Source organism: Natrix helvetica (assembly GCF_964273705.1).
Source record: "Natrix helvetica genome assembly, chromosome: 2".
Classification (NCBI taxonomy): domain Eukaryota; kingdom Metazoa; phylum Chordata; class Lepidosauria; order Squamata; family Natricidae; genus Natrix; species Natrix helvetica.
Genome location: NC_138552.1, coordinates 239,764,870 through 239,791,353, shown reverse-complemented (window position 1 = coordinate 239,791,353; position 26,484 = coordinate 239,764,870). Strand labels below are relative to the sequence as shown.

Sequence of the window (26,484 nt, the reverse complement as noted above, 5' to 3'; positions counted from 1 at the left end):
AAATTATGGTTGACTTTTATAATTGTTGCATTGATTGAACTATAAGCAGAAATAGATTCTTAAGGGTGTAAAGTGACATTAAATATATTTTCTAATTTGCCAAACAATATAAATACATGTGTAGGAGAAAAATCTTAACAAAATGGAGGCTGCACTCTTTTCCTAAAGTGTTTTGGACATGATCAGGGTCAAAACCATCAACTTGTCCAATCCTATCAAACTCAAACTGATCCCCCTTGCCTCCAGACAGTCCCCCTACAAGCCTACCTAAACCAAAAAATAGACGCTGCCTCACCAGCAAATAGTACAGCCTAAGGGCACTCTTAAACAAGGAAACTGGAAAATTCCCCAAAGTTCCATCCTCCTTCAGCTGATGGCTCCAACATTCCATCTCCTTTAACAATGAACTGAAAAGTCTAGTTCTGTCTAACAATGGAAACAGCACCTGGTACACTGGCCAGCAAATCAGATCTCCAGACCTTCCTCCCTTGTAGCTCCCAACTTCTGCAAAAGAACTTCTTTCCCATTATTTGCAATAAATATTTTTTCTTCTCAGTGTTGGGTTCATTTTTTTAGATTGAATCCATGATGCCTATACTCTTGGAGAGGGCAAATAGTCTCATAACTGCTACCAGCATCTGAAGTGAAGTTAATATGCTGTAGAAGTTTTGCAAATGACTCTTGCTTTTCCAGAATTCTATTGGTTATTTTGAGACGGAAATCTTTTGTTGCCTAGTTTCAACAATGGTGCTATCTTTATATAAACAGAGGAAATCCCATTCCTTTCTAGCAGTAAAGATGTTTACCTAGCTGGGTAACATTTTCAAGCAGGCAATGAAGCTCAGAGAGCACCAGACTCCAAGGATCTACATCACAAGTGTCAAACTTAATTGCCGTGACATATCACAATGTTTTTTGCCTCTGCGGAGCTGGGGTGGGCCTGGCCTATGTGTGATGCATATGGCCCACAGGCCAACTGATTGACACCTCTGGGCTGCATCATTTCATTATAGTTCTTAGAGCTCTAGGAAATTAATACTTGGCAAAAGTAACTTCTAGCTATTTAGCATTAAATTATTTAAAAAGGTTTAAGTATTGTGTTTTGTTTTATTTTAAAATTGACCTCTTTTTAGGATTATTTAAATTTAGTTACATTGCACTGCATCACAATATATAAAAGAAAATTCATGTTGATAATTGAAGTACAAGGATTTACTTTGGGTCTGTTCACTTACATGTGGCCCTTGGCCAGCTTGAAAAGATAGCAGGTTTCAGTCACCCACACTGTTCCAGGCTCTGCATTCAATACCCTCTTTAGAAAGTGAATAATTAACAAGAGACTTTAAGTAAAAATATTTTATGCTTGCACTGTTACATCAAAGGAAACAAAATCTTAAAGTGATAAAGATACTTGTGCTAAGCCTGGTTTGTTGTATTATCTAACAATACATACAAGCATGTATGTTCTTACAAGGGGAGGCCATAATGCCTGACTACTTTGTATTGTCTTTTACTTGAAATATAGTGGGAATTTGCATAGTTTATAGCAAGTCAGTGATTCACTAAGTGTATTGTGCTATTTGGCAACAGATTCCTAGGCATTCAAATAGTCTTTCGGGACTTGGATCTGCTGACATCAGGCAGAGAGCTCTATCACAGAGATGGCTTTTGAAAGAGCCCTGCTGCTAAAGGAAGAGCTAGCTTATATGTTAACATATAAATCCTTTAAAAGAAGTTGAACAATTCTGAAATTATAGGCATACAAAACAGAGATCATGTCCTATAACACAAAAGGTCTTCTGGGAAATAGGATCAGGAGAATGCATGGCAAGGATTAGGAGTCCTCTGTTACCGGTTCAATGATTGGCGCAGCTCTTCATACATTATTTGGTCCTAATAATGACAATAAATGGAGGAAAAAATTGAAAATACTTTAATAATACAATAATTTAAAGCACTAGTAATTTAATTTGTTTTTCCTTTTTCTTTTATAAACTGGTTTACACTGTTACATCAGTAGATTAAAATATGCAGATTGCTGCCTCAGCAGTTCCTATTGTCAGCATGCTCTGCTTCCCTACTTAAAAGCTGCTTAAAAGAAACTAGGCAAAGTAGAACTGTAATCACAATGTAAAAGATTGCTATTATTTAATTCAGAAGTCAATATTAAGAGAGCTAAGTGTTGGGTGCTAAGTATTGAGATTAGCAATTTTGTGCAAACTCATGTCATATGAGGAACTGAAGTTTTTAAAAAAATAAATATCTATGCACATCAGGCGTTCCTAACACTGTGTCTTGCAACTGATAGTCATGTCCTCTGCTCCCCCTTCAATATCTACATGAAGTCATTGGGGAAGTCATCTGTTGGTTTGGTGCAGTACACTGATATGCAAATGATACTCAGTTATAATTTCTGCCCTCAGCTGCCCAATGAATTTACTGAGGTTCTTTCCAATAATTGGATGGAAAAGAACAGGTTGTGTCTCAATCTTGCCAAAATCTAGATTTTATGTCTCCCAGATCTGGAAATTGCTTTTTGGTTTTGCATGAGGTGGCACCACCACATTCAAGACATGGTGGGCAATGTAGGTATTCTCCAAACGCATAACTCTTGTTTGAAGGGGCAGGTTGTAGCTGTGGCCAAGGAAGCCTTTGCAAAGCGGCACCTTGTGCACAAGTTGCATCCATTCCTCGATCAGGAAACTCTTATATTTACTCATGCTTTGGTCACTTCCTGTAAGATACTCCACACCAGGAAACCAAGTTATGAACGCTAAAAATACACTTTTTATTAGGTTATAGAATGTGTCCTTCCCCTTGCTGCCTTTATGTTCAAGAGAAATAGGGTCAAGTCAGTAATCTCAAATTGCAGTCCTGCTTTGGATTAAGGTTTTTCACATCCCACCATTGTCTTCATTGTGGATCTTCTTCTTTTACCACCTCAAGGTTATTTTCACACCTTATTACACTTCCTGACTAGATTACTGTAACAGGATCTACATAGGGATACCCTTCAAAACTATCTGTAAGCTTCAAATAATCCAGAATGCAGCAGTGCAGATAGTTATGGGTTTATCTCATGATGTCATACAAAACCTCTCCTCCAATAGCTGCATTGACTTCCAATAGGCTTTTGGTGCAATTAAAAGAGATATAAAGCCCTGTAAGGAAACATGTGAAAGAGACATTCATCCTGCAATGGATAGACAATGGCTAAATTGATAATGATGAGGACAATGTAAGCCTAGGAATAGGTTACTTGAAGGACTCCCTTCTAAGAACATCTGGGTACAGAATGGAACCTCCCATATCTGACCATTGTGTCAAGCTGTTCGAATCTCGCTCACGTAAATATCTCCCTAAGATGTTTTGGCAGTTGTAACTTCAAATAGCTGTTTACTTGAAAAGTAATTTGTATTTACTCAGCTATTTCAAGTTACCCACCTTACTAAGGATAGCTATATCATTTTCTGCTTCTATATCCTTAATTCTTTGGGCAGATCTTTTTTTTTTTTAGTTGTTCTGTTACGCCAGAGACAGGAAGGCCATAGCTTCTTACAAAATTTGTTAGTTTGGTGATCCAGGAGATTTGTGATGTGAGTCTATCAGTCTCCATTTCATTGACTTTGCACCCGTAGTTATATGCTCTAATTTTGGATAGTGCATGAATTGTATGAATTCCCAATTCAGCTCTAACTGCTGCAGCAGATGTTCTTGGATCTACACCCACAATACATCTCAAGTGCTGGGACTGTGTTTGTTCTAGGACTGTGGTTGAGTATAGACCCCAAACTTCTGTTCCATACAAGAGCATAGGGGTAACCTTAGTTTTATAAACCTTAATTAATGGGGCTAGGGAGCCTGGGTGAAATTTTAAAGAAGTATGAAGCTCCAGGCCATGCATATTTCTTTACAATGTTCTATGAACAATCTGGATCACCAACTGAAAATTTTTAAAGTATTTCTTACCTTTGGAGTTATAGAGGATTTCACTTTCTTAAAAGCTTCTTCAAAATGTTTTTTGCCAACTCTAATTTCTCCTGTGAAAACTGTAGTACAGGAAACACTCACTATAATGGAAGAAAATGATAACTCTGATAAAATAAAATGCTTATTGATCAACAAAATATGAAGAAGGGAAGGAGAAACAAGAAGTTCTTTATTAATAAGACAATTTGCCACAGAAGTATTTTTTTCTCTCTACTTCTTTTTCATGCATTTCTATGCTTATTTGCTAGAGTGATGAAATTGCTGAAAAAAAACCCCACAATGAAGGCAGCTGTCTGCTCAAAAGTAACTAAGACTTTGCCCTGGATTATATATTAAGACAGCACTGAAACATAGTGAAGTAACATGTGCCCTTTCTTCTTCCTCCATTAAAAAAATAACCATGTATTTAATAAATAATTCACCACAGGAGTTTAATATCACCATCAGCTAAAAGGTGATAAAACCAGGGCTTGGTTTTTAAAATTAATACTAATGTATTTTTCCCTTTTTTTAATCATAGGGTCTATGGCTACCTTGTTTGGAACTCTTCTTAGCTTTTGCCTATTAACTGGTACTTTATAAAGGCTTATTTACACATAAAACTACATGAGTGAAAATAGTATATTATATAGTAGCCCTCAACATACAACCAGTTGTTTAGTGACTGTTCAAAATTTCAAGAGCACCGAAAAAAGTTACTCACAACTGGTTTTGCACTTATGACTAACCCAGCATCTTATGATCATCTGTCCAAAATTCAGGTGCATGGCAAGCAGCATATTTGCAAAGTATTTACAATGGTTGCAGCATCCCTGCGTCATGTGATCGCCATTTGTAACCTACTCAGTCAGCTTTTGACAAACAAAGTAAATGGGTGAAGTCAGAGTTGCTTAATGATTATGTGATTCACTTACCAATAGCAGTGATTTGCTTAAAGACTGTAGCAAAAAAGGGCTTAAAATTGAACACAACTCACTTAACAACCTTGTCTTAGTTAGCAATGGATACTTTGGTTGCAACTGTGGTTGTAAGTCAAGGACTACCTGCAATGATATAATTATTTCTAATTTAATCCAACTCTGCATTACCAGCTAAAGCAATTAACCTTATTCTATTCTTCCCAGGGTTTGCCTGCAAAAAATGAAACGTAGTCAAGAAAACCAGAGGCACAAGTGCTATTTGGAAAACACTATTTTGGAGGGGGGGAAAGCACACCCACAAAAGCATTTGAAGATGTTCATTAAATCAAACCCAGTTAAAACCCTCATAACAAAACAGTATAGTCAACTTTTCCTTTTAATTAATTTAAAACCTAACCTTTACAAGCATTGCGTTAATATAGAATGTAAATTGTGGAAATAAACCTTTGATCTGTTGTCGTAAATGAAAAGTAAAGAACTAGCTAATCCTCTTCACTTTGTGATTTGTCTTTAATCTTGAATCTGAAAACAGATGTTATATTGTTTGGAACTGAATCCAAATTATTTATTAGATCAGACTGAGAGGAAACTGCTTGAAAATATTTAGGCGAGAGTAATTTAGTTTCTATAACCTCCTGGTTCTTCCTTGCTCTTAAGTGTCTACAAACAAAAGAGGCAATTATACTAGTGGTCATGCATCACCAGGATTATTTCACAAAGCTTCTAGTAAGCTTTACCATATATTTGTTTATTAATGATTGGCAGAAAAGAGACAGAAATGGAAAAGTTTGTTTGCATTATACTGCTTGCTCAAGTTTCTATCTAGCAAGAGCAACTCTTGCATGCCAGACTGAAATTCCAGCTGCATTTCTGCATTTTTTCTTGTACCAAAGAGAGTTCTTATCAGTATATTTTATTCTAAATCACATCCCTAGTTCCAAATTGTTTACAGGTAGTCCTCGATTTACAATAGTTCATTTAGTGACCGTTCGAAGTTACAACAGCACTGAAAAAAGTGACTTATGAACATATTTCACATTTATGACCATTGCAGCCATCCCCGTGGTCACGTGATTTACGGTACATTCAGATGCTTGACAACTGACTCACACTTATGACGGTTGCAACATCCTGGGGTCAGGTGATCCCCTTTTGCAACCTTCTGACAAGCAAAGTCAACGGGGAAGCCAGACCCATTGAACAACTGTGTTATTAATTTCAAAATTGCAGTAATTCACATAAATGTGTCAAGAAAAGTCGTAAAAAAGACGAAACCCACTCAACAAATTTCTCACTTAACAACATACATTTTGGGCACAATTGTGGTCATAACTTGCGGACTGCCTGTACTGTTTTGACTGCTGAAGATTGTCACGCTCAATTCTTCACTAGACTGCCTCTAAACCAGTGTTTCTCAACCTTGGCCTACCTGAAGATGCGTGGACTTCAACTCCCAGAATCCCCCAGCCAGCAAAGCTGGCTGGGGAATTCTGGGAGTTGAAGTCCACACATCTTCAGGAAGGCCAAGGTTGAGAAACACTGCTCTAAACAGTAGCTTCTTAGTCTTGCAACAGCATCCTACATTTTATTCTACTTTTTACAGAGGGTCAATGCTGTCAGGGTCAACTGATGCACATTTCAGAATTTGGGAAATTTTGTCCTCTTTTTTCCTTCATACTTACAGATTTTTTTTTAAAAAATATTATAGTGCTAGGCATCCTGGTGCAGATAAAGAAATACTAACATTTTCATGCCTACCAAGCCTTTAATTAACAACTTCCTTTCACTGTTTTTAGTGTGCCTTTGATTTAGAACAATCATATCACAATTCTGCACTTCTGTGAGAACTCTGAAATAAAATAATGAAAACATCCAAAGGTTCTTTAACATCTGGTTATTAAGAAAATCTGCCTTAAATTGGGCTGGGTGTGTGTGTGATTTTATTATATTAATTTATCTGCTTTTTTATTTGTTTTTTTTAATGTGTTTTTAAATTATGTAAGCCACCTTGAGTCACCATGGGTGAACAGGCGGCAATATAAATTTAATAATAAATAAAAATAAATAAATAAAGTGGTAATGTGCCATTTCCCCCTCCTTACTGTTCTTGTTTGCAGGGCTGAACATTGTCATTTGCTGTTTTAGGGCACAAACAGAAGCTTCTCGCACTAGAGCTGAAAGATCTGCTCCCCTATAAAGAAAAGAAAAAAGAAAAGCAATTATAGTAAGATAAAAATCATGAAATACAGAAAAACATAACCAAATAATTGCTAATATTCAATGGTAACAGCTTGTCCCTTTAAGAAGTTGTTCGACAGACATATTTAAAATCTGTTAGTGTGTTCCAAGATAGGCAGATCAACTTAAAACTGAATTATCAATTTGGAAATTCATACGGAATTTCAGTCATAAGTTGTTGCGGTCGTAAGTTGAGGTATGTGACATGACTCAATTTTACAATGGTCATAGAGCCAGTCACCATGGCCATTAAGCAAATGACATGGCTAAAAGAACCACATGGTTATTACATGAATCCAATGCACCCAATGGGGTCGAATTCCATATTGCATTGAGATAACCTGGAAGACATTGTAAATGGTTGTAGCACAGATAAAATGCTATTTTTCCACAGACCAATCTGCCTGCTACCTTCTGTAGCAACCAAAATATCTGGGTTACTGTTGATCCAAAATCAAAATCAATCCCTGATAAACATATTAGATTATCAAGGTGTGTGTGTGTGTGTGCGCTACAGGGCCATATCATACGTCATGTGCTGTTTAACATTTTTATCAGCAGCTTGAAAGACAGTTCAGACTTTGCAAATGGCAGAAAACCTGAAGGGATGGGTAATACTTTAAACAAGGGAGAGTAGATTCAAAAGGACCTAGAATTTGGACTGGAATGGGCTGAAATAAATAGAATGGAATTTAATACAACATGAAGGATTCAGCATCTGGGTGGGAAAAATATAAAGCAGAAGTAAAGAGTAGGGAAGGGCTCACGTGGCAGTAGACATGTGAAAGAGAACTGAAGTTCTTGGCAACCACATGCATGTGGTTGCAGAATAAGCTAGCAGAATGATGCTGATGTAATAAAGGAAAAGCTACAGGGAAGTGCATTAATCAGAGCACAGAGTCCACAAGAGTGGAAGCAAATGTTCTACTTTATTCTATCCTGATCAGATCCTATTTGGGACACTGTGGGACACTGTGACCAGTTCTAGATACTACCATTGAAAAAGGACAGTGACAAATTGAAGTCAGTTCATAGGAGTGCTAGCAAGATGGTAAAGAGCCACAGTGGCGCAGTGGCTAGAGTGCAGTACTGCAGGCTACCTCTGCTGATCACCGGTTGCCAGCAGTTTGGCAGATCGAAACTCCCTAGGGTCAAGGTTGACTCAGCCTTCCATTCTTCTGAGGTTGGTAAAATGAGGACCCAGATTGTTGGGGCAGAATGCTGACTTTGTAAACTGCTTAGAGAGGGCTGAAAAGCACTGTGAAGGGGTATATACTGTATTTAATGATCTTTTTCCCCCAAAAAAGAGGGTGGAAATCTGGGTGCGTCTTATATTCCAAAGGTAGCTCCACGCGTCGCATTTTCGGGGGGTTCCATGCAGCAGGGATCCTCACTTTCACATGGAGCCTGATTCCCGAAGCTGCCTGCGGAACTGTGATGTAAGCCTTTTCAATGAAAGCGTTTTTGGGCTGTAGGGTCCCCTCCCCGATTCCAAAAAGAGTGTGTGTAGAGACCAAATAAGTACAGTGTGTTTCAGGTGGCAGGCGGTTCCAGTACGCGCTGCCACCTGAAAATGCTTTCCAGTTCCCCGGTGCACATCGCAGAGCCACGCGCCCTCCTCCTCCTCTCGACTCGACACCAGCATCGTCGGCTGGAGGAGGCAGGGAGAAAAGCAAGAGGGCAGTGCATTCGGGCGAGGGCGCAGGAGCCGGGCGCAGACACAGGGCAGGCAGATTAGAGGCAGCTGGCTGATTGCCGGCTTGGCGGCTTGACTGCTGGCTACCCAGAGTGCACAGGCAGCAAAGGAAACCTGCGTTGTGGCCACCGCTGCCTCCTGCCTAAGTGCCGCGAGGAGGTTGAGCAGCATTAATGAAATGTTTCCCTGCACAGAACAGCCAAGAGGGAGAAGTGGTGGAGCTGCCAGACTCAAGAAAGATGTTCGGGAACAATTTGGGGGTGGCAGGTGATGCAGGGAATGGGGTGGGGCATGTATCTTATTCGAGTCTGGCAGCTCCACTACTTCTCTCTTGGCCGCTATGTGCAGGGAAACATCTTGCATAGTAAAGAAAAACTTCCCATGAAGTTTTTCTTTACTGTGCAAGGTTTTCCCTGCAAAGACCAGCCGAGAGATGCAATGGAGCTGCCAGACTCTATTAAGATGTGCATTTCGTGGTGGGGCACAATTTGGGGATGGGAGGTGGGCAGGGGATGGAGTACCAGGCATCCATGCTAGTGGCGAAGAAGTGCTGGACTCTCCCCTCCCCTCGTTTGTTGGGCGGGGGTGGTGAAACTTCGCCCGGCGCGCTGCCTCTCCTCTCCTGTCGGCTGTTATCCGGAAGAGTGGGCGCGAAACTGTGGTCGCTGGCAGCGACACTTAAGGGCATGGGCAGTGGGCTCCAAGAAGAGGCTGCCAGGCACCCCATCCCCTGCCACCCCCAAATTGTGCCCCACGGTGAAATGCGCATCTTAATAGAGCTATGACGTGGGTTTCCTTTGCTGCCTGTGCACTCTGGGTGGCCAACAGCCAAGCCGCCAAGCCAGCTATCGGCCAGCTGCCTCTAATCTGCCTGCCCTGTGTCCGCGCCTGGTTCCTGCGCCTTCGCCCGACTGCGCTGCCCTCTCGCTTTTCTCCCTGCCTCCCCCAGCCGACAGTGCTGGCCAGGAGAAAACAGGCAGCGAGTCTGTAGAGGAGGAAAAGAGCATGTGGCTCTGCGATGTGCACCGGGGAACTGGGAAGGAAAGCATTTTCAGGTGGCAGCGCGAGCTGGAACCACCTGCCACCTGAAACACGATGCACTTATTTGGCCTCTGCATGCGCCCTATTTGGAATCGGGAAGGGGACCCTACAGCCCAAAAACACTTTCACTGAAAAGGCTTTCATCGCAGTTCCCCAGGCAGCTTCGGGAATCAGGCTCTGGCCAAGGCAGCAAAAGATGTTAGCCAGATGAATACTGATGGATGCTGCTGGGAAAGAGGCAGAAAGTTTTTTTCCCTGATTTTCTCCCCCAAAATTAAGGTGCGTCTTATACTCCGGTGCGTCTTATACTCCGAAAAATATGGTAAGTCTAAGTGCTAGTGCTAGTTCTGGAAATCAAGCTCCATAAGGAACAGTTAAAGAATTTGGTATACTTAGCTTACAAAAAAAGGCATTGGAGAAAGATGCCACAGCAATGTTCAAATGAGTAAAATCATACTTCCCCAACAATATTTAAATAAAGATCAGGCTCACCAATATCAAAAGAGCCATTTTATAGTAGGGTAGTTATGGTGCTGGCCTAGAAACTAGGAATTTTAATCTTGTTTTAGCCACCGAAGCCAGCTGGATAACTTTGGGCCAATTACTGTGACTCGACTTAATCCATTTCATGGAATGGTTCTTGAGAAAATAGAGGAAGGGAACGTTAGATACAGAGTTGCAGAAAATAAAGGGATATCACTCTATCATAGTAAAGAAATGCATTAAAGTTCTGAAGCCATTTTGAAATGAATCAAAATCTCTGTTCTTCAGAACTGTCCCCAATGGAGAAGTGATGACCTTCTTATCATATGAGCCTTATAGTTGCTAATCTGAGAGATCCAGTGCTGGAGTTTTAATTAGAGATCTAATAATCTAATAATTGCCTCTTTTAAACAAGGAGGCCTTCTGTCCCTCTTAAAATCATTAATAACCAACTTTCATTTGTATAAAACTGACATGCCAATGGCTTAAATCTGTAAAATAAAAATTAATGCAATTTAAAAATGCAATGGTTTTTACTGATTTTTTTGAAATCTCAAAACAGTATGGAGAGCTATTTAATAAGTGCTTTTGACATAGTTTGATACTGACATAATGAAATAAATATACATAGAATTCTATGATGGAAGTAAGGAAATATGTCCTCCTGAAGGCCGGGCTACTTTCAAGGATTTTATTTTATTTTTAAAAAGATCTAGGATCCAAGAGCTGAAAAACTAAGAAATGACTGCACTTGTATTTGCAGTTATATTTGTTTCTAATTTTGAGCACTAAATGTTTATAATGTAAGCAAACATCCACAGTCATGCTGAAAGTTTCAATATATGTGTAAGGAGAGTCCAGAGAGATTCTACTAATGCAGCCATGTATATGAATAATGCATATACCACCCTGTGACTCACATGTTTTATCTTGGAAATGATCCTTCTTCCCTGCAATTAACCAAACTATTAATTCTGAAGAAGTCTGCTCCAGAGTATAAACGTTCCTTTATTTCCTCTCAAAACTGATTCCAAGCAGGATATTACTCACGTAAAGCAATCACAGCAGGGGTTGTCAGCAATTTCTTCTAGGTGCACATCAGTATCAAGTGGGGGTACAGTTCCATCCTGTAACCATAAAAAAGACATTCAATTACTTTGATACATATGAGAAATGACATTATTTAATTTATATATAAGATTTCTGAGTTGCATTTTGAATGTGAAAGCTTCCCAAAGAGACCAATAATTTAAGATAATAAGTTAAGTTTACAGATATTAAAGAATCACAGAGAGCAAGTTTTAAAACAAGAGAAAAACAACATTTTATTTTGAAAATAAGCATTGGAAAAAATGTCATCATACAACAGTGAAGCTGAACAAAACAACTAGTCTCAATATCAATGGAAGAGAGAACTATATTCCTTCGAGGACAGTATTACAGCTGGAGTACTTCACTCAAAAGCCCCGTTCCATATGGCCAGCAGCAACAGCAGTGGAGGTGGGCAGTGGACAAACTGATGAAAGCAACATTGTGTTATTGTGTTGAAGTCCTACCCCTTGTGTACATATCACACTGCATGTGTGTCTCCCATTTATACTTTTTTAAATAAAACAAAGGTAATGACTTCCCAAGAAATTACCCATTGGGAAAACCTAGTTGGACCATTAATGTTAAAAGAAATTATTTATGAAAGCAGGGAAGGCCGCTGATGGAGATGGGTTTTTATTAAAATGGAATTATGACTTTTATGGAAATGGAACACATATACATTCGTATTCAAGTCAGTGTTGACTCCTGGAAACTGTCTGGACTTGTTCTTGTGGTTTACTTGACAGAATGTTTGAGAAATGGTTTGCCACTGTTTCCAGCTTAAGGCTGAGAGAACCCAGGGTCACCAAATTAGTTTCATGTCCAAAGACTCAAATTATCACAATTTCTAGCCTAATACCTTAGCCAATGTATTAAACTGGCTCTTTCATGTTGCTGGTAACACATATTTAGTGAGATGAATATATGAAACATAAGTTTCCCTTCTTGCTTTAGGAAGTGTATGTAGCCATATTAGTGAAACTGAGCAAAGTTCCAAGTACTTGTACTAGTTTTTGTTCAATAACTTTCTTAGCTGCAGACAATAAACATTTGATTATAACCCTAGTACAGAGGTTATTTCCTTGTTTAGTTTACCTTGCACAATCTAGTTTTATTAAAAATTCTAACATCTTGTAATAGCAGGTGAATGGTAGACATTTTTACAATTCAATCTGAGAAATTTGATCTAATTTTCTGGCATCTAGCAACAGAAAAGGGTTTGGATATTTTGTTTGAACAAGTTTAAGAAAAAAAAGGATTTACTTCTGTTTTTATTAACCAGTTAAGAATGCAGTATTTAAATCCCTTATTATGGTATAATTTTTCACCTATTGATACTCTATGGAACTCATGAAGGCAGTCCTTTATCCTTATCCTTTATATTTAATTTGGTACTGGAACTATTGGCCTCCGCAACTCCTCAATATGAAATTTCCATGGGAGCCAAAGTCATTGCTTCCAAATCTCATTAGATAGGTTTTCATGTGAGAGGAGGTGTAACATTCCAGACTTTCAATTACATCATTGGATTTATAATTTGACTCCAATTTTTGAATGGAATGAGAATAGGCATTGGTTCTTACCTGATACGCTCATTTTCTGTTGAAGTGGAGACAGCAGCCAGACTGGGGTTGCTCTGTCCATTAACCAATTGGATTGAGTCTACACTTATGATATCAACAGGCCCCTGTGGCCCATCCCCAGTTCAGACGAAGGAAAACTGTAAACTCAAATGAGAAAAAAACGCACATATGCAAGTCCATAGGCTCTGTTTCTCTCTCCTCCGCACGAAAAAATTCCATTGCGTGACGCATACCAGGGAGGGTCTGGCTGCTGTCTCCACTTCAACAGAAAATGAGCGTATCAGGTAAGACCAATGCCCATTTTCCTGTGACAGTGGAGACAGCAGCCAGACTGGGACATACCAAAGACTGGGCTGTCCATTAGGGTGGGGATACTAAAGAAGTCCGTTAAGGCACAAGCACTTGTTGCAGCACCCTGCGGCCAAAAGCTGCGTCAGCCAACGCATACTTGTCTAACTTGTTATGATGTATAAAGACCGTGGGAGATGCCCACGTGGCTGCCCAGCAGACTTTTTCCAACGTGGCCTGCGTGGACCAAGCAGCAGTTGTCGCAGCACTATGTGTAGAATGAGCTGTAATGTTTAGAGGAACCTGCAAGGATTGGAGTTCATAAGACAGTTTAATACAGGCCCTGATCCACCGCTCCAGCTCGACAATGAAGTCTTGGTACCCAAGGAAGCCTGGCAGAAGGAAACGAAGAGAGCTTCCGAGTGGCGGAGCGAAGCAGTGCAGTCGATGTAGATCTTGAGGGCACGTCGTATGTCAAAAGTGTGCCACTTACGCTCCCTCTCATGATGAGACGGGCAGAAATCAGGCAAGGTTAACTCTTGACCCCTGTGGAAGCAGCTATTCACCTTCAGTATGAATGTTGGGTCCAGTCTTAAAACGACTCAGTTTCAAGGAAGAGGATCTCATAGGTTCAAAGGGCGAGGCAGTCAGAGCCTCTAGGACACGAGGCAAGTCCCAAGTTGGATACCAATGGATGGCAGGGGGACGCAGGTTGGACGCTCCACATAGGAATCTCCAGATCAAGGGATGAGAAGGTAGATGGTCAGAGGCAAGACCGTCCAGGACAGAAGCCAACGCAGCCACCTGTCAGCGTAATGTATTAGGGGTAAGGCCCTGATCAAGCCCCCTCTGTAAGAAGTCCAATATCTGAGGAATGGACACTTTAAGTGAGTCAATAGTCCTGCTGGTACACCATAGTGCGAATGCCTGCCAAGTGGCATCGTAAATGTGGTTAGTAGAGCTTCTGCGTGATGCCTGAATGGTAGCAATGATGTTGAAAAGATGTTATCAGTTGTTAAGGCTTGCCGCTCAATCGCCATGGGGTAAATTGTAGCCACTGGCGTTTGGGATGACAAACTGACCCCGGTGCAGAGACAGGAGAGACCGTGGGATGTGCCATGGAGTGGAGATTGACAGAGTCACTAGGTCGGCATACCAAGGCCGGCATGGCCAGTTCGGCGCTAGCAGCAATAGTTCTGCCTCCTGCTCCAACATTTTCCAAATTACTCTCTGAATGAGGGGAAGAGGCGGAAACATGCACAGGAGACCTTTGGGCCACTGGCACCAGAGGGCGTCTACTCCTTCCACCATGGGATCCTTGAACCATGAGTAATACTTGGGCACCTGGTTGTTGTCTGCTTTCGCAAACAGGTCTAAGACTGGGAGACCGAATCGTAGTGTCATTCGATGGAAGAAGTTCGGATGGACACTCCACTCCACCTGATCTATCCTTCTCTGGCTCAGCCAGTCTGCCTGGATGTTGGAGGCCCCTGAGATGTGCTCTGCCCTGAGAGATGACAGATGAGGTTCCACCCACCGGCACAACAAGTTGGACTCCTGCATTAGGGGCCAGGAACATGTCCCCCCCCCCTGCCAGTTTATGTGCGCCTTGGTCGTGGTATTGTCTGTTAGGACTAATATGTGGACTTTGTGTTGGAATTGTCTGAGGGCGACCCAAACAGCCCGCAACTCTAGCCAATTTATGCTATTTTGGCTCTCTTCGAAGGACTACTGACCCTGAGCCACTAGGTCCTGAATGTGTGCCCCCCACCCTGTAAGACTTGCGTCCATCATAAGTGTGAGATGGTACGGATCCCTGAACAAGGTTCCCTGCAAAATCGCTGGGGACTGCCACCATTTGAGGGATTGTAAGACCTGGCTGGGAAGGGGAACCCAGAGAGGAGAACAGCTGTTGTCGGCCTTTTGATGTGGAAGCATGAACCATTGAAGGGTCCTGCTGTGGAATCTGTCCTGTTTCTTATAGATGGATGAAAGGACCTTGCGCTTGTCTTTAGATTCCATGAGGTACAGTTCCAAAGGGGTACCAAATAATTGGATGCCACTGAAAGGGGAGCCAGGCACCACTTGGTACGGACATTCGCCTGCCATGGCTTGAGCCAAAGCAGACGCCTAGCCGTGACTGAAGAGGCCATGGCTTTAGAAGCAAACCTGGCAGCATTGAGAGAAGAATCAGCCGCAAATTCAACGGCTGCTCTAATCTTGTTGAGGTCTCTATGTGACCTAGTGTCAGTAGGAGCAATGCGCTCCTGAAGTTGCACAATCCAGACTAGGGCCGCTCTAGAGAAAAAGGAAGTGGCCATGGAGGCCCTAACAGCCCAGGCCCCAGCCTGATAGTTTTTGACTAAGGTTTGGTCTGACCTTTTCTCCTCAGGCTTGAGGACCTCCTCAGGGGCTCCAGAGACCACTGTAGGGGATGACAGGGATGCAACTGGTGCGTCCACTGGGGGAATCTCAAAGAATTTGGTGAGTTCCGGTGCAATGTTGTAGGGGCATTTGTCGAGGTTGGTCGGCTGTGGACCTGTGCCTGGGGACTCCCACTGCTTCTGAATCACGTTTAGGAAGATCTTGGGAACAGGGATCACCTCCTTTTCACAGTAGGTTTGGTGAAGGGGTACTGGGACCCTCCATTGTAGCTGGTTCTGTCGGTTTCTCCTGTGAAGTAGAAGCTGAAGCAGAAGATGGTGAGTTACCAGCTTTAATGGCCTTAAGTAGAAGGGTCTTAAAGCGATCAGTTTTGAATAATCTGGCAAAGGCCGGGGGATCCGGGGTGACCACCTCATCGTCAGACAGGTCTGAATCCCGCAGGTTATCTTGCTCCCCACCAACTGAAGCCTGAGAGGTAGAAGCAGAAGGGTCAGGTTGTTGAGGAGTTGCAGAAGATTTATGCTTGTGGCTATGTGATGGAGTAGGTTGGGGACACTGTTGTAGGCCAGCAGCCATGACCTGTTTAATGGTTTCAGCAATGATGGTTGCCATATCTGTAGGAGAGGTGTACATAGCTTGGGGAATACCAGAACCATCCGTAACAGGGAGGGAAGCCTGTTCAAAGGTGCATTCTTTATTGAGGGGGACATTGCCACTATTGTCAGGCTCTATAGAAGAGGTGGACTCTGAAGAAGACAGTTGCCCTATCTGAGTCAGCCATTGAAAGGCAAGGGCCCATGGGAGGCAAGACAGGTGGAGCTGGGGAGGCAGCTTGAAGATCCTTGGGGGGAGGAGGAGAGGGCTGTGCAGTTAGAATTTGTTGCTGTTTCTGGGCCCTTTGAAACCCCTTCTCAAGAGCCTTTGCCTGCGCTCTTCTGCCCTGGTAGTCACTTTAGAGACCTTGGGGTTTACCCGAGGAAGGAGCCTCTTTGGCTTGCCTCTTCCTACTGCTCTTTGTCCCAGATGGCCCTGCCTCCTCTATTCCTTTATCTGCAGCCACAGCTTGGTCAGCCATGTCACTCGATATAAATTCAAACCACAATAAATATAGGCAATGGTCTCAATCGTTTGCTGGCCAGGCGCTCCTGATCCTGTCCACCTGAGAAGATGTGGGTCGCTGGGCACTCGAATCGGCTGCTGCAGAGTTCACAGCTTTTTAAAACTGTCCTAAATGGCCAACTAAATGGATCTAAAATGGATCTAAAATTGTTTTCCAAGCCTCAAAATGGCCACCGCTATCTTCGCAGGCTTTTCTGACCCGCAAAATGGCCACCAACACTCTTAGTGGCCGGGCGATCCGCTGAATGGCCACCGACCTCGCCTGGACGTCGCGCGTCCCTCCGAGTGCCCAGAGTCAAGGAGTGCCGCGGGGAAACAGCTCCGGAGGTGTAGCTCGTGAGCTGGCCGATCTGACTGCAAGGCAGGCTTCCTGAGCGAACTTGTGGCCGCAGTCAGTCAGATGGCTGAACAGAGGCAGCCAGAAAGCAATTTTGAATTTCCCTTCAATTTAGTCAGAAGAAAAAAAAATCAATTAAAAAAGCCAATTCAAGGGGAAAAAATTGTAAAAAATCACCAATTAACGTTATCAAGTTAAAATTTGGAGGAGAGATCAATTCTCACAGCCAGTCCTGGTTGGACTGAGTCTGAACTGGGGAGGAGCCACAAGGGCCCGATGACATCATAAGTGTAGACTTAGTCCAATTGGTTACTGGACGGAGCAAACCCAGTCTGGCTGCTGTCTCCACGATCACAGGAAAATAATTTAAGAAGGAATAAAGATTAATAGGGCCACAAATAGAATGCTATCATTTGACCTCTGTCAAATACTTGGTTCAAATTTTATTCTATTTAATTCATTTTATTTATTAGGGAGATTTGTATGGCCACCCAATTCATTCATTTTAATCAGCATGTCATTTTAATCATCAGCAAAATAATTTGGAAGAGTATAGGAAGAGTGTTAAGCTTAATCTTGTTTCTTATGAAAAACTAACTCTTTGGGATAATCATTTTTAATATGAAAGTTCTTTAAGTACATAGGCGGAAAGAATATTTAGATGAATTGATCTTTAAAGTATTTTTTTTTAAAAGGATTGACTCACTACAAAAAGAATTTGGATTGCCTGAAATAGCTTAGCTGTAATATATCCAAATTAAAATGTTTGTGGATTACTGAATTTGGGTTTGGTACATTGGCAGCCTTCTAAATTATACGGTGTACAGAAAATATCTCAGAGAAACTTAAAATTACAGTGAATTTATTCAAATTGTTGAAGAGGATTTTGAAGATAAACAATGACAATTTACAAGAAATCTGGAAGTAAAAACTGGAATACCCTATTTTATTTTATTTTTTAAAACCCTGACATTTTAAGGAATAGCATTCTAAAATCTTATAAATTTAGAGTAGGATTCTAATTGAAATTTAGAATAGAATTTTAGGGACTTATAACATTTAAATGGAACTAATTCATTAAAAAAAACTTTTTTCATGTTTATTGGGCATCTCTGTGGTTGCTGAAGAAACAACAACATTGGCTATCGGATTTTCTTATGCTGGAGTTATTTAAAAGATCTAATACATATGATTTGGGCTTGGTCTTTATTTTGGTTTCAAGATGGGGATGTAAAGTTAAATTATACTAAAAGCATTTTGTAGGAGCAATGCTACAATTATGTGCAGTCCCGAGTTATGAGTCTGATCTTGTGGAAGAAATACGGGGAATCCTCATTTAATGACTACTGGTTCAATGACTGTTCAATGTTATGATGGCATTGTATTAGTGATAATTCAGAATTCTGGCTGTTGCAGCATCTCTACAGTCATGTGATCCCAATTTCCAATGTTCCCTGCAGAGGTGGTATTCAGTAGGTTCTGACCAGTTCTGGAAAATGGGTAGCCGAAATTTTGAGTAGTTCGGAGAACTGGCAAATACCTGCCAGTCTAAATAAGGAGCAGTCTCCAGCAAAGCTGGGGAAATGCAAACTCTAAGCAAGCAGGATAGGTGTTGTTTCCCCCACCCCCTCGCCTTATCTACTATGGAAGGAGGAAGCAGCCACTATTGTGCCTTTCTTCTTTAATCTATATAAGAGAAGGAAATTTTTCCCAAAGGTTAAGGATCAGTTGGCCAATACAGGTTGAATGAGGAGATATTAGTCATCTAAGGAAAAACCCTTACGTGTGTTACTGGGAACTTTGGAATTGAGCTAGATGACTAATATCTTCTCATTCAACCAGGATTGGGCAACTGGTTCTTAACTTCTGGGAAATGTGATTTGGATTCTTTTGTTAGTTTATATTATGGTTAGATCTGTTCGTTATATCTTTGCTACTACTTTTTTCTGTGTGTGTGTGTGCTGGCAGGAATCCTGATTTTCTTTTTTTTCCTTTTCCAACTGTCCTTTTAATGCTTATCCAGTTGATTTTAGCTGCAATACACATAACAGAAATTCCACCTAGATGTTTTTTTCTCTATAGCAGGGGGTCTAATATGCCACATATGTCAGATGCCACGGAGATTTTTTCAACTCTCTTCTTCTGAAGGAAAAAGCGCCTGGGCTGGGGGGGAGAAGAATCTGTTCTTGAGTAAAAGTGACAGCAAATAGAATCCCAGCCACATACAGCAGAAAGCTGCCACGATAGGGATTGTGGGCAGAGCTTTGGATCTCCAACCAATAAAGAGTATAAATATAAATTTAAATTATAATAGTAATTTTAAATATAAACTACAGTATCTGACCTTTCACAAACAGACTAAATAGCTTAACAATATCCACCATACAAACATTTCTTTGGTGGTGCTGATCAGGCATGAGACAATACATCTGCAGAATTATGCTCTATTTAAAATTTATCAATCCAAACTACACCCAATTATTCCAGAAATTGATAGGAAACATTTGTTTGATACAAAAAGGTATTTCTTACAATTTAATTAAGGAACACTGAACTTACATTAACTGATGGCTTTGTCAATACATTAATAGTATTATTTGTGTATCATAAGAACCAGTAAACCAATGTCAAGTCATGATTACAAATTGTAGTTTATTGCTGTACATCAGGGCTGTCAAACTTGCAGCCCGTGGGCTGGATACATCATACACTGCCCATGCCCATGTCCAGTTTAGTGAAAGGGAAAAGAAGTTCCGATACATCATATGATGCCACCGTGACAACGCGAGTTCAACACCCCTGCTCTAGATAGTCCTTGTTTAACAATCACAATTAGGATCAGTAACTCGGTTTTACATGATGCCACATGTGTGTCTACGATCTTCAGCTTATGGGAATTAGTCATAAAATTATTTTTCACCACAGTTGTAACTGCAAATTATTGCTAAACAAGATTGCTAAATAAGGATTATCTCTATAAGCCATGCTATAAGCACTGACTTCCATTACACACAAAACAAGTTAACCACATTGGCTGTATTCTCTCCTCCTGCTAAGCCTTATAGACATCCTTTTAATTGCCAAGGGTTGCTAAGGATCACAATTAACATGCCCCTTCCAGGACCTGCTAAGTACAGATAGCCCTCGACTTACAACAATGCATTTAGTGACTGTTCAAAGTTACAACAACACTGAAAAAAGTGATTTATGACTGCTTTTCACAGTTACCACCTTTCCAGCACCCCCATGATCATGTGATCAAAATTCAGTTGCTGGCAACTGGTTCATATTTATGACCATTGCTGTGTCCCAAGATCAAGTGATTGCCTTTTGCTACTTTTTGACCAGCAAAGTCAATGGGAAAGCCAAATTCAGTAAATAAATAACTAGGTTACTAACTTATCAACTGCCATATTTATTTTCTACCTCAAAAGGGCCAAGAAATTGTATTATTAATTTTCATCAGTCATGATCAGAGAAGGTTCCAGAAAAAGGGCTGGGAGGCTGCATTCAGTCCGGAGGCCACAGGCTGCCGCCACACTTGACCTGCTTAGCACAACATAAAAATCAAGTTTGTTTTTCCTTCAGCTCTGTTCCGTCTGGCACAAAGAAGCATTTGTGATGGCGAACATGAGATTTATATTGTTCTTGTAATATGAGATATATATATAATTCTTGTTCCCATCAGAAGAGAGAATCCACATTCAATAGGCAATGCCGTAATTTATGAAGACTCTATTGGCCTTTCTCCATATGTGCCATATGTTGCAGAGTGACAAATCTACTGAATTAAAAAACAAGTAGTACACGAAATACTGCAATGCTGACATATGCCACCAAAAGTTAACCTATTATGTAATTTGGTTTCACCCTCTCATCAGCGCCAGCAATCATTAACAATGCAATCGGAAGAAACCTCCTGTCCTTTTCAATACGAGAGGATGGTGTGATTGCCTAAATTGGATGATTTCTAGACAGCTGGTTACAAACATTAATTTATGCTCAGACTGAGATATGCGAAATTATATTTGGAATAGGTTTTCAGAAAGTCAGGTTCATTCAGCCAAGAAAAATCACCGTGCAATCTTGAACCTCTCCATGGTAGGATTAATACATGACAATACAATGGGGAGTGCAATCTCTGGATTGCAGTCTCTAAGTTCCCTGTTTGCGTTTGTACTCCGAGAATCCCCCTACACTTGGGATAAACGGTAATGCAGTCCTGAAATCACTGAACAAGCCAGATGTAAAAGCAATAAACATTTCAATCCAGAGATTAAAACACACCTATTTAGATGCTCAATCAAAACTTAAGCAAATGTTGCACTTTAAATGACATCTAGGTAGATATTATACCAGGAGTTTGCAGAGGCTGCTTGGAAACCAGGTCAAGGCGACCCTAAAATTACAAACGCTTTACTCTGTTAAAACAGTACCGTATCAAAAGATTCAGAGTTATTAAGTAGAAAAGATTGAAACTGAAAGCCTATATACCACGGCTGTTGAACTTGCCATGTCACGCTGCCGTCACATGATGCATTGCAACTTTTTTTCCCCCTTTGGGGAGCTGGGATGGGCTTGGCCTGCGCATGACACATCTGGCCTGCAGGCCGCCAGTTTGACACCCCTGCTATGTACAATGAATTCAGTGGGATTTAGTAATTTAAAGTCAAAAAAGTATAGTACCCTATTTCACACTAGTCTAAAAAAGTCACAATATAGCTAATTATAAACCACAAATTCTGGTTTAGACATTAGTATTAAGGTAAGAATTAGATTCAGGAGGAGAGGAAGATGGGCAAGAAATAGCTTTATTATTACTGCACTCCGGAAATTGTTCAGTTCAGCAAAGCAAATTGCTAAGAGCAAAACTACTATCTCCAGAGGTTTTGCTCTGTACTATTACACAAAATTTTGTTTGGAGTGAGTATCTGACCACCATACATTGATGTAGTTTTAATCACACCACCAACTGCATATGCCAACCTTTTACAGAAAAAAACTCTTCTCTATAAGGGAAATTAGAAACTTGCTTCCCCAGTAATTTGCCAGATGTCCCTTTCTCTTGTTGAAAAAGCTGCAGTTACATTCTTTACACATCACTTAAGAAAAAGTTGCAGAGTGAAGGGAACGGCTTATTCTCAGGCAAATATTCAAATAAGTGCAATCTTAACACTGTGCTTTTTAATGAATAAAGTTTTTCCCCCCTGTTTTATCTACCTTTCTTCTTTAACTTAACCCTCTGTGGCTATTTACAAACTTTTTCTTTCACTCTTTTCTTGTTTGGCTTAATTCCCAGTCTCTTATCCCTCTCATTTTATTTTCCCCTTTTACCTTTACACATTTTTACTCAAGAAATATGTCTGAATTTGCTAGAGTTTTAACCTGACTTTTAAAGATATTTTATTTAGGGTTTTTTAGGTCTAAGTAAAAGAACTTTATACCTTTTGTCTAAAATGTGGTGTAGTGGTTAATGTGTTGATTAGGGAAACCAAACTCTGGCCTATCTTCAGTTTAATTGGTGACTTTTGCCAATTACTCTTTCTCAGAGCAATCTACCTCACACAGTTTTTGTTGTGAGAAAAATTAGTGAAAGGAATGCTATCTACACCACTAACATATTTGGTACAAAATACGTGATATAAATCCAATAAATACATATAAAGGCTGTTATGACAGCATCTCAGTTTTCCATCTCTCTCTTTTTTCTTGCAGTCTACTACAATGTTCCCTCTAATTTTTTTTCAGTGTGAGCGGAAAAGTATAGTGTTTGAGCGGAACATTTTCATGTCTGAGCACCTAAGAGAGCAACAGTTTGAACTGTTGTCACGTCTGCTGGATATTTGCGCAACATTCCAAGTGTCAACTGCCAATTGCGAGTGAGGTTTCAGCAAGATGAATGCCAGGCATGAAAATGTGCCGCTCAAACACTATACTTTTCTGGTCACACTGAAAAAAAAAGCCTCTCTGCTAAACTTTTACATTGTTAGACTGGCTAGAGAGAGACATGGCACCAACAGCCTGGGCCCTGGCATTTTGCAGGCAACCTGTCCTCTCACATTCCTTTGGAATGCAATCCATCACATCTGAATTAGATTTTGCCAATTATCCTATCAAAAGATAATCCTATTATTCTAAAATATGACTGTCAATATTAAAAACTGTAAATATTTAATGCTGATAAATAATAGCAGTAATTGTTATTTAGTATGACTAAAATCAGTATTGATATATCAATATAATATCAATCAAAATTGACAATAAACACTAAAATAACAATACAAATATATAATGTGGAGTATAAATGTAATGAATATAATATATAAATGCAATATAAATGTAATAAAATGATTTATCATGAAACTCTCCCCCTTGCCAAAACTATTTTGAATAAAGATATAAAATTAATCAAGTATTGCATTTATTTTTCATTCATTCATTTCATTTCATTTCATTTATTTGTGCTTCTAGACCGCCCCCTCTCCCAAAAGGGACTCGGGGCGGTGTACAGTCCATGCAAAGAATACATCAAAATACAATAAAAATTAAATATGTACAGTTAAATATGGAGGTTAAAATAAAGTTAAAAGGAACTGTACAGTTAGTTTTCAAAATGAATGTACTAATTTTTTATTATTTCAGTTTTATACCCCATCTTTTCATCTCCAAGGCATTCAAAGCAGCTAACAGATTTTTTTTTAAATTGAAATCTACTTAAAAACTAGTGTTTACATCACCATAAACTAATTCAAAAAGCCTGGTTAAAAAGGGAATTATCCTTTTCTAAAACCAAAAAAGAAAGAACAACTGCTGTAGGATTGTATTCCATAGTATTTAATCAATGCAGAGCTTTCAAATTTAATCCAAATTATATTTCTAAACAACATTATAAATCATTTAAATATCAGAAGATTAGAGCATTGTTTTTTCTGATCTCTTGGCAGAAAGGATGTGTACTGGCATTTAATGGAATTTAAAATGATTAAGTCCATGACACAAATTGCACAATAGGAAATCCAGGCCAGAATTTAGCAGGCTCAGGGGAAAAAAAGTAGGTAAGGCCACTTTATAGCTAAATTTGATACCATTAAAAATTAAATAGGATTAAAATCTGTGGTTTATAATTTACCCAGTTGTGCCATGCTGTCCGCCCCACTCCTTTGGCCGGCGTTAGCCTGCTGCACCAAGGAGGCACGTAAGAGGAAAAAAACCAGGAGGAGATACGCACGCAGCTAAGCATGCAGCAACCTCGGCGTCTAAGCGGGTGTGTCCACAGCATGCGCATGCCCGCCCGCATGTCTGAGACAGAAAATAAAAAAGGAAGGAAAGGCAGGGAAGAGACGACCGGACCAAGCCCCGTTTAGGGCGCCGGCTTGCACGCAAGCAAAAAGCTTTGTTGACAGGTCTGAAGCGCGGAGAATCAGGAGGTGCCACCCACATGCAACTGCATAATAAACCGCATAATAAATGTTGTCAAGACTCCTATTTAGCTGGAGGGGGTTTTGTTCGCGATTCCGCGGCTGTTCTGCAGAGTGCAGAGACTGCAGTCCGTGTCTGGCAGTCCATGTCCGGCAAATGACACTGCGCGGCAGTGAGAAACTGCTGCGCGGTATTGACTTGCCATGTGCGCGGCCGCGCAGCCGCGCACCTTAGGGGGAACATAGGTCTACTATTGCTGTCAGGTGGTTAAGATGCAAAGTCCCTCACAACTGAGACAAAAAATACTAGTACTGTAGTTTGGTACACCCAATACAATGTTTGTTGATTAATCTCTGCATATTTGTACAGTGTTATGAACGAGTTATAATAAAATTCCAGTCTGTAGTAAGTCAATATTGTCCTTTTCTGGAACTACATAGCTAGAGAAAAAGTAATTATAATCTTTCCCATCTTTTTTATTAAATATATGTCACTCACTGCTCTAACAAGATGTTTGGAACCATTCCAATTGGACAGAGTAGGAAATATATTTGAAAAATGTAGGTCTTATTTCGTTTCACAATATGAGCTTATCTATGGGGATGGTGAGGTTCACTTCTACTTTGGATTTGGTGTAACTTACCAAAATTGCATTAACATTAAAAGAACACTACAGAACTGACACAAAGAGAAACAAGAAAATGCTATGAAATTTAGTTCTTAACTTTCCCTTGTATATAATTCTTGCAAAATTGTTTTGGCAGCAATGTTACTTGCATCATACTGCATTTGCATGAGATGATGGACCATTTTTTCCCCCATTTCTTCTCAGGTCATTGAAACTGAAACTGAAACTAAATTTGCAAGAAAAATATTTAGTCACCCATTTCTCCTCAATCTTGCTAGTTTCACAAATCTCAAGGAAGATAAAACCATATAAAATATTACTATATATAGTACACTCATGGTTAAGAACAATACAATGTTGCTTTTTAAAATAAAAACTTACTTTAGTAATAGTCTTTAAAATTGCAAGGCGATCCAAAGGTGGTGGTAAACCAACATAAAGTGTTTTATCCAGCCTTCCTGGACGCAAAATAGCTGGGTCTATAATATCTGATGGGAAAATGGGAAGATAATATTAGATGGGTGCAAAAGCTTAAAGAAATAACCACAACACAACCTTGAGAAGAATTATGGACCAAATAGATATTTTTCCCTAACTTACAACTAAAAGAAAATTGGTAGAAAATGTCTTACAGATGGTTTATGATTACACAAATAATCTCGAAGATAAAAAAAAAAATTCTACAGTAACAAATGTTGAAAATACCAAAAAACAGAAAGAATATTTATTACATAGGGTGGAGGTATGAGAAAAACGTAAAAATACTGGAAAGATATACATACTACAATGCAGAAAAAAATTGAAAATTAAATTCAGAAGAAAATTACAACTTGTTCCTTTACTGTGCATCAGAATGTATCAATGAGAAATATAATAACTTTTTGGGATATATGCTCATAACAGTTAGAATAAATTTTGCTCAACATTGGCGAAAGATATAATTGCAACAATGCCTGTTAGAAAATATACAACAATAGCAAAACTAACAATGTACATTCAAAATAGAAGTTTAATTAAGTTCAAGCAAGAATGGTTCCCATATAAATAATATATTACATAACATGACAAATAAAAACACTGTCAGGTAACTGAGGATTTAATAGCTGTCAACTGATGTAGGGTCGTAATCTGTAAACTGATGCAATGAGGATGATTCAGCAATAGATGGTATCGCCTCTTTAAGACTCTGGTGGGGTCTTCACAAGGCATTTCTCCTTTAAGATGTATCTATATATAGGTGGCCATTAGAGAGTGTTTCTCTCTCT

At 40.0% G+C, this 26,484-nt stretch overlaps 1 protein-coding gene across 2 annotated transcripts in view; it reads right to left on the bottom strand.

Annotated features, from left to right (window-relative positions):
* Positions 1-1,341: 1,341 nt before the first annotated feature.
* NVL (nuclear VCP like) overlaps positions 1,342-26,484 on the bottom strand; it is a 66,960-nt gene continuing 41,817 nt past the window's right edge. The window contains exons 19-23 of one of the 2 annotated variants that reach the window (XM_081942613.1): positions 25,601-25,707; positions 11,419-11,495; positions 7,013-7,101; positions 3,970-4,070; positions 1,342-1,893 (exon numbers count right to left, since the gene is read on the bottom strand). In XM_081942613.1, coding sequence (XP_081798739.1) covers positions 1,849-1,893; positions 3,970-4,070; positions 7,013-7,101; positions 11,419-11,495; positions 25,601-25,707 — 419 coding nt within the window. In that variant the 3' untranslated portion in view covers positions 1,342-1,848. The remainder of the gene's footprint in view (positions 1,894-3,969; positions 4,071-7,012; positions 7,102-11,418; positions 11,496-25,600; positions 25,708-26,484) is intronic. The other variant, XM_081942614.1, reaches the window with a different exon arrangement.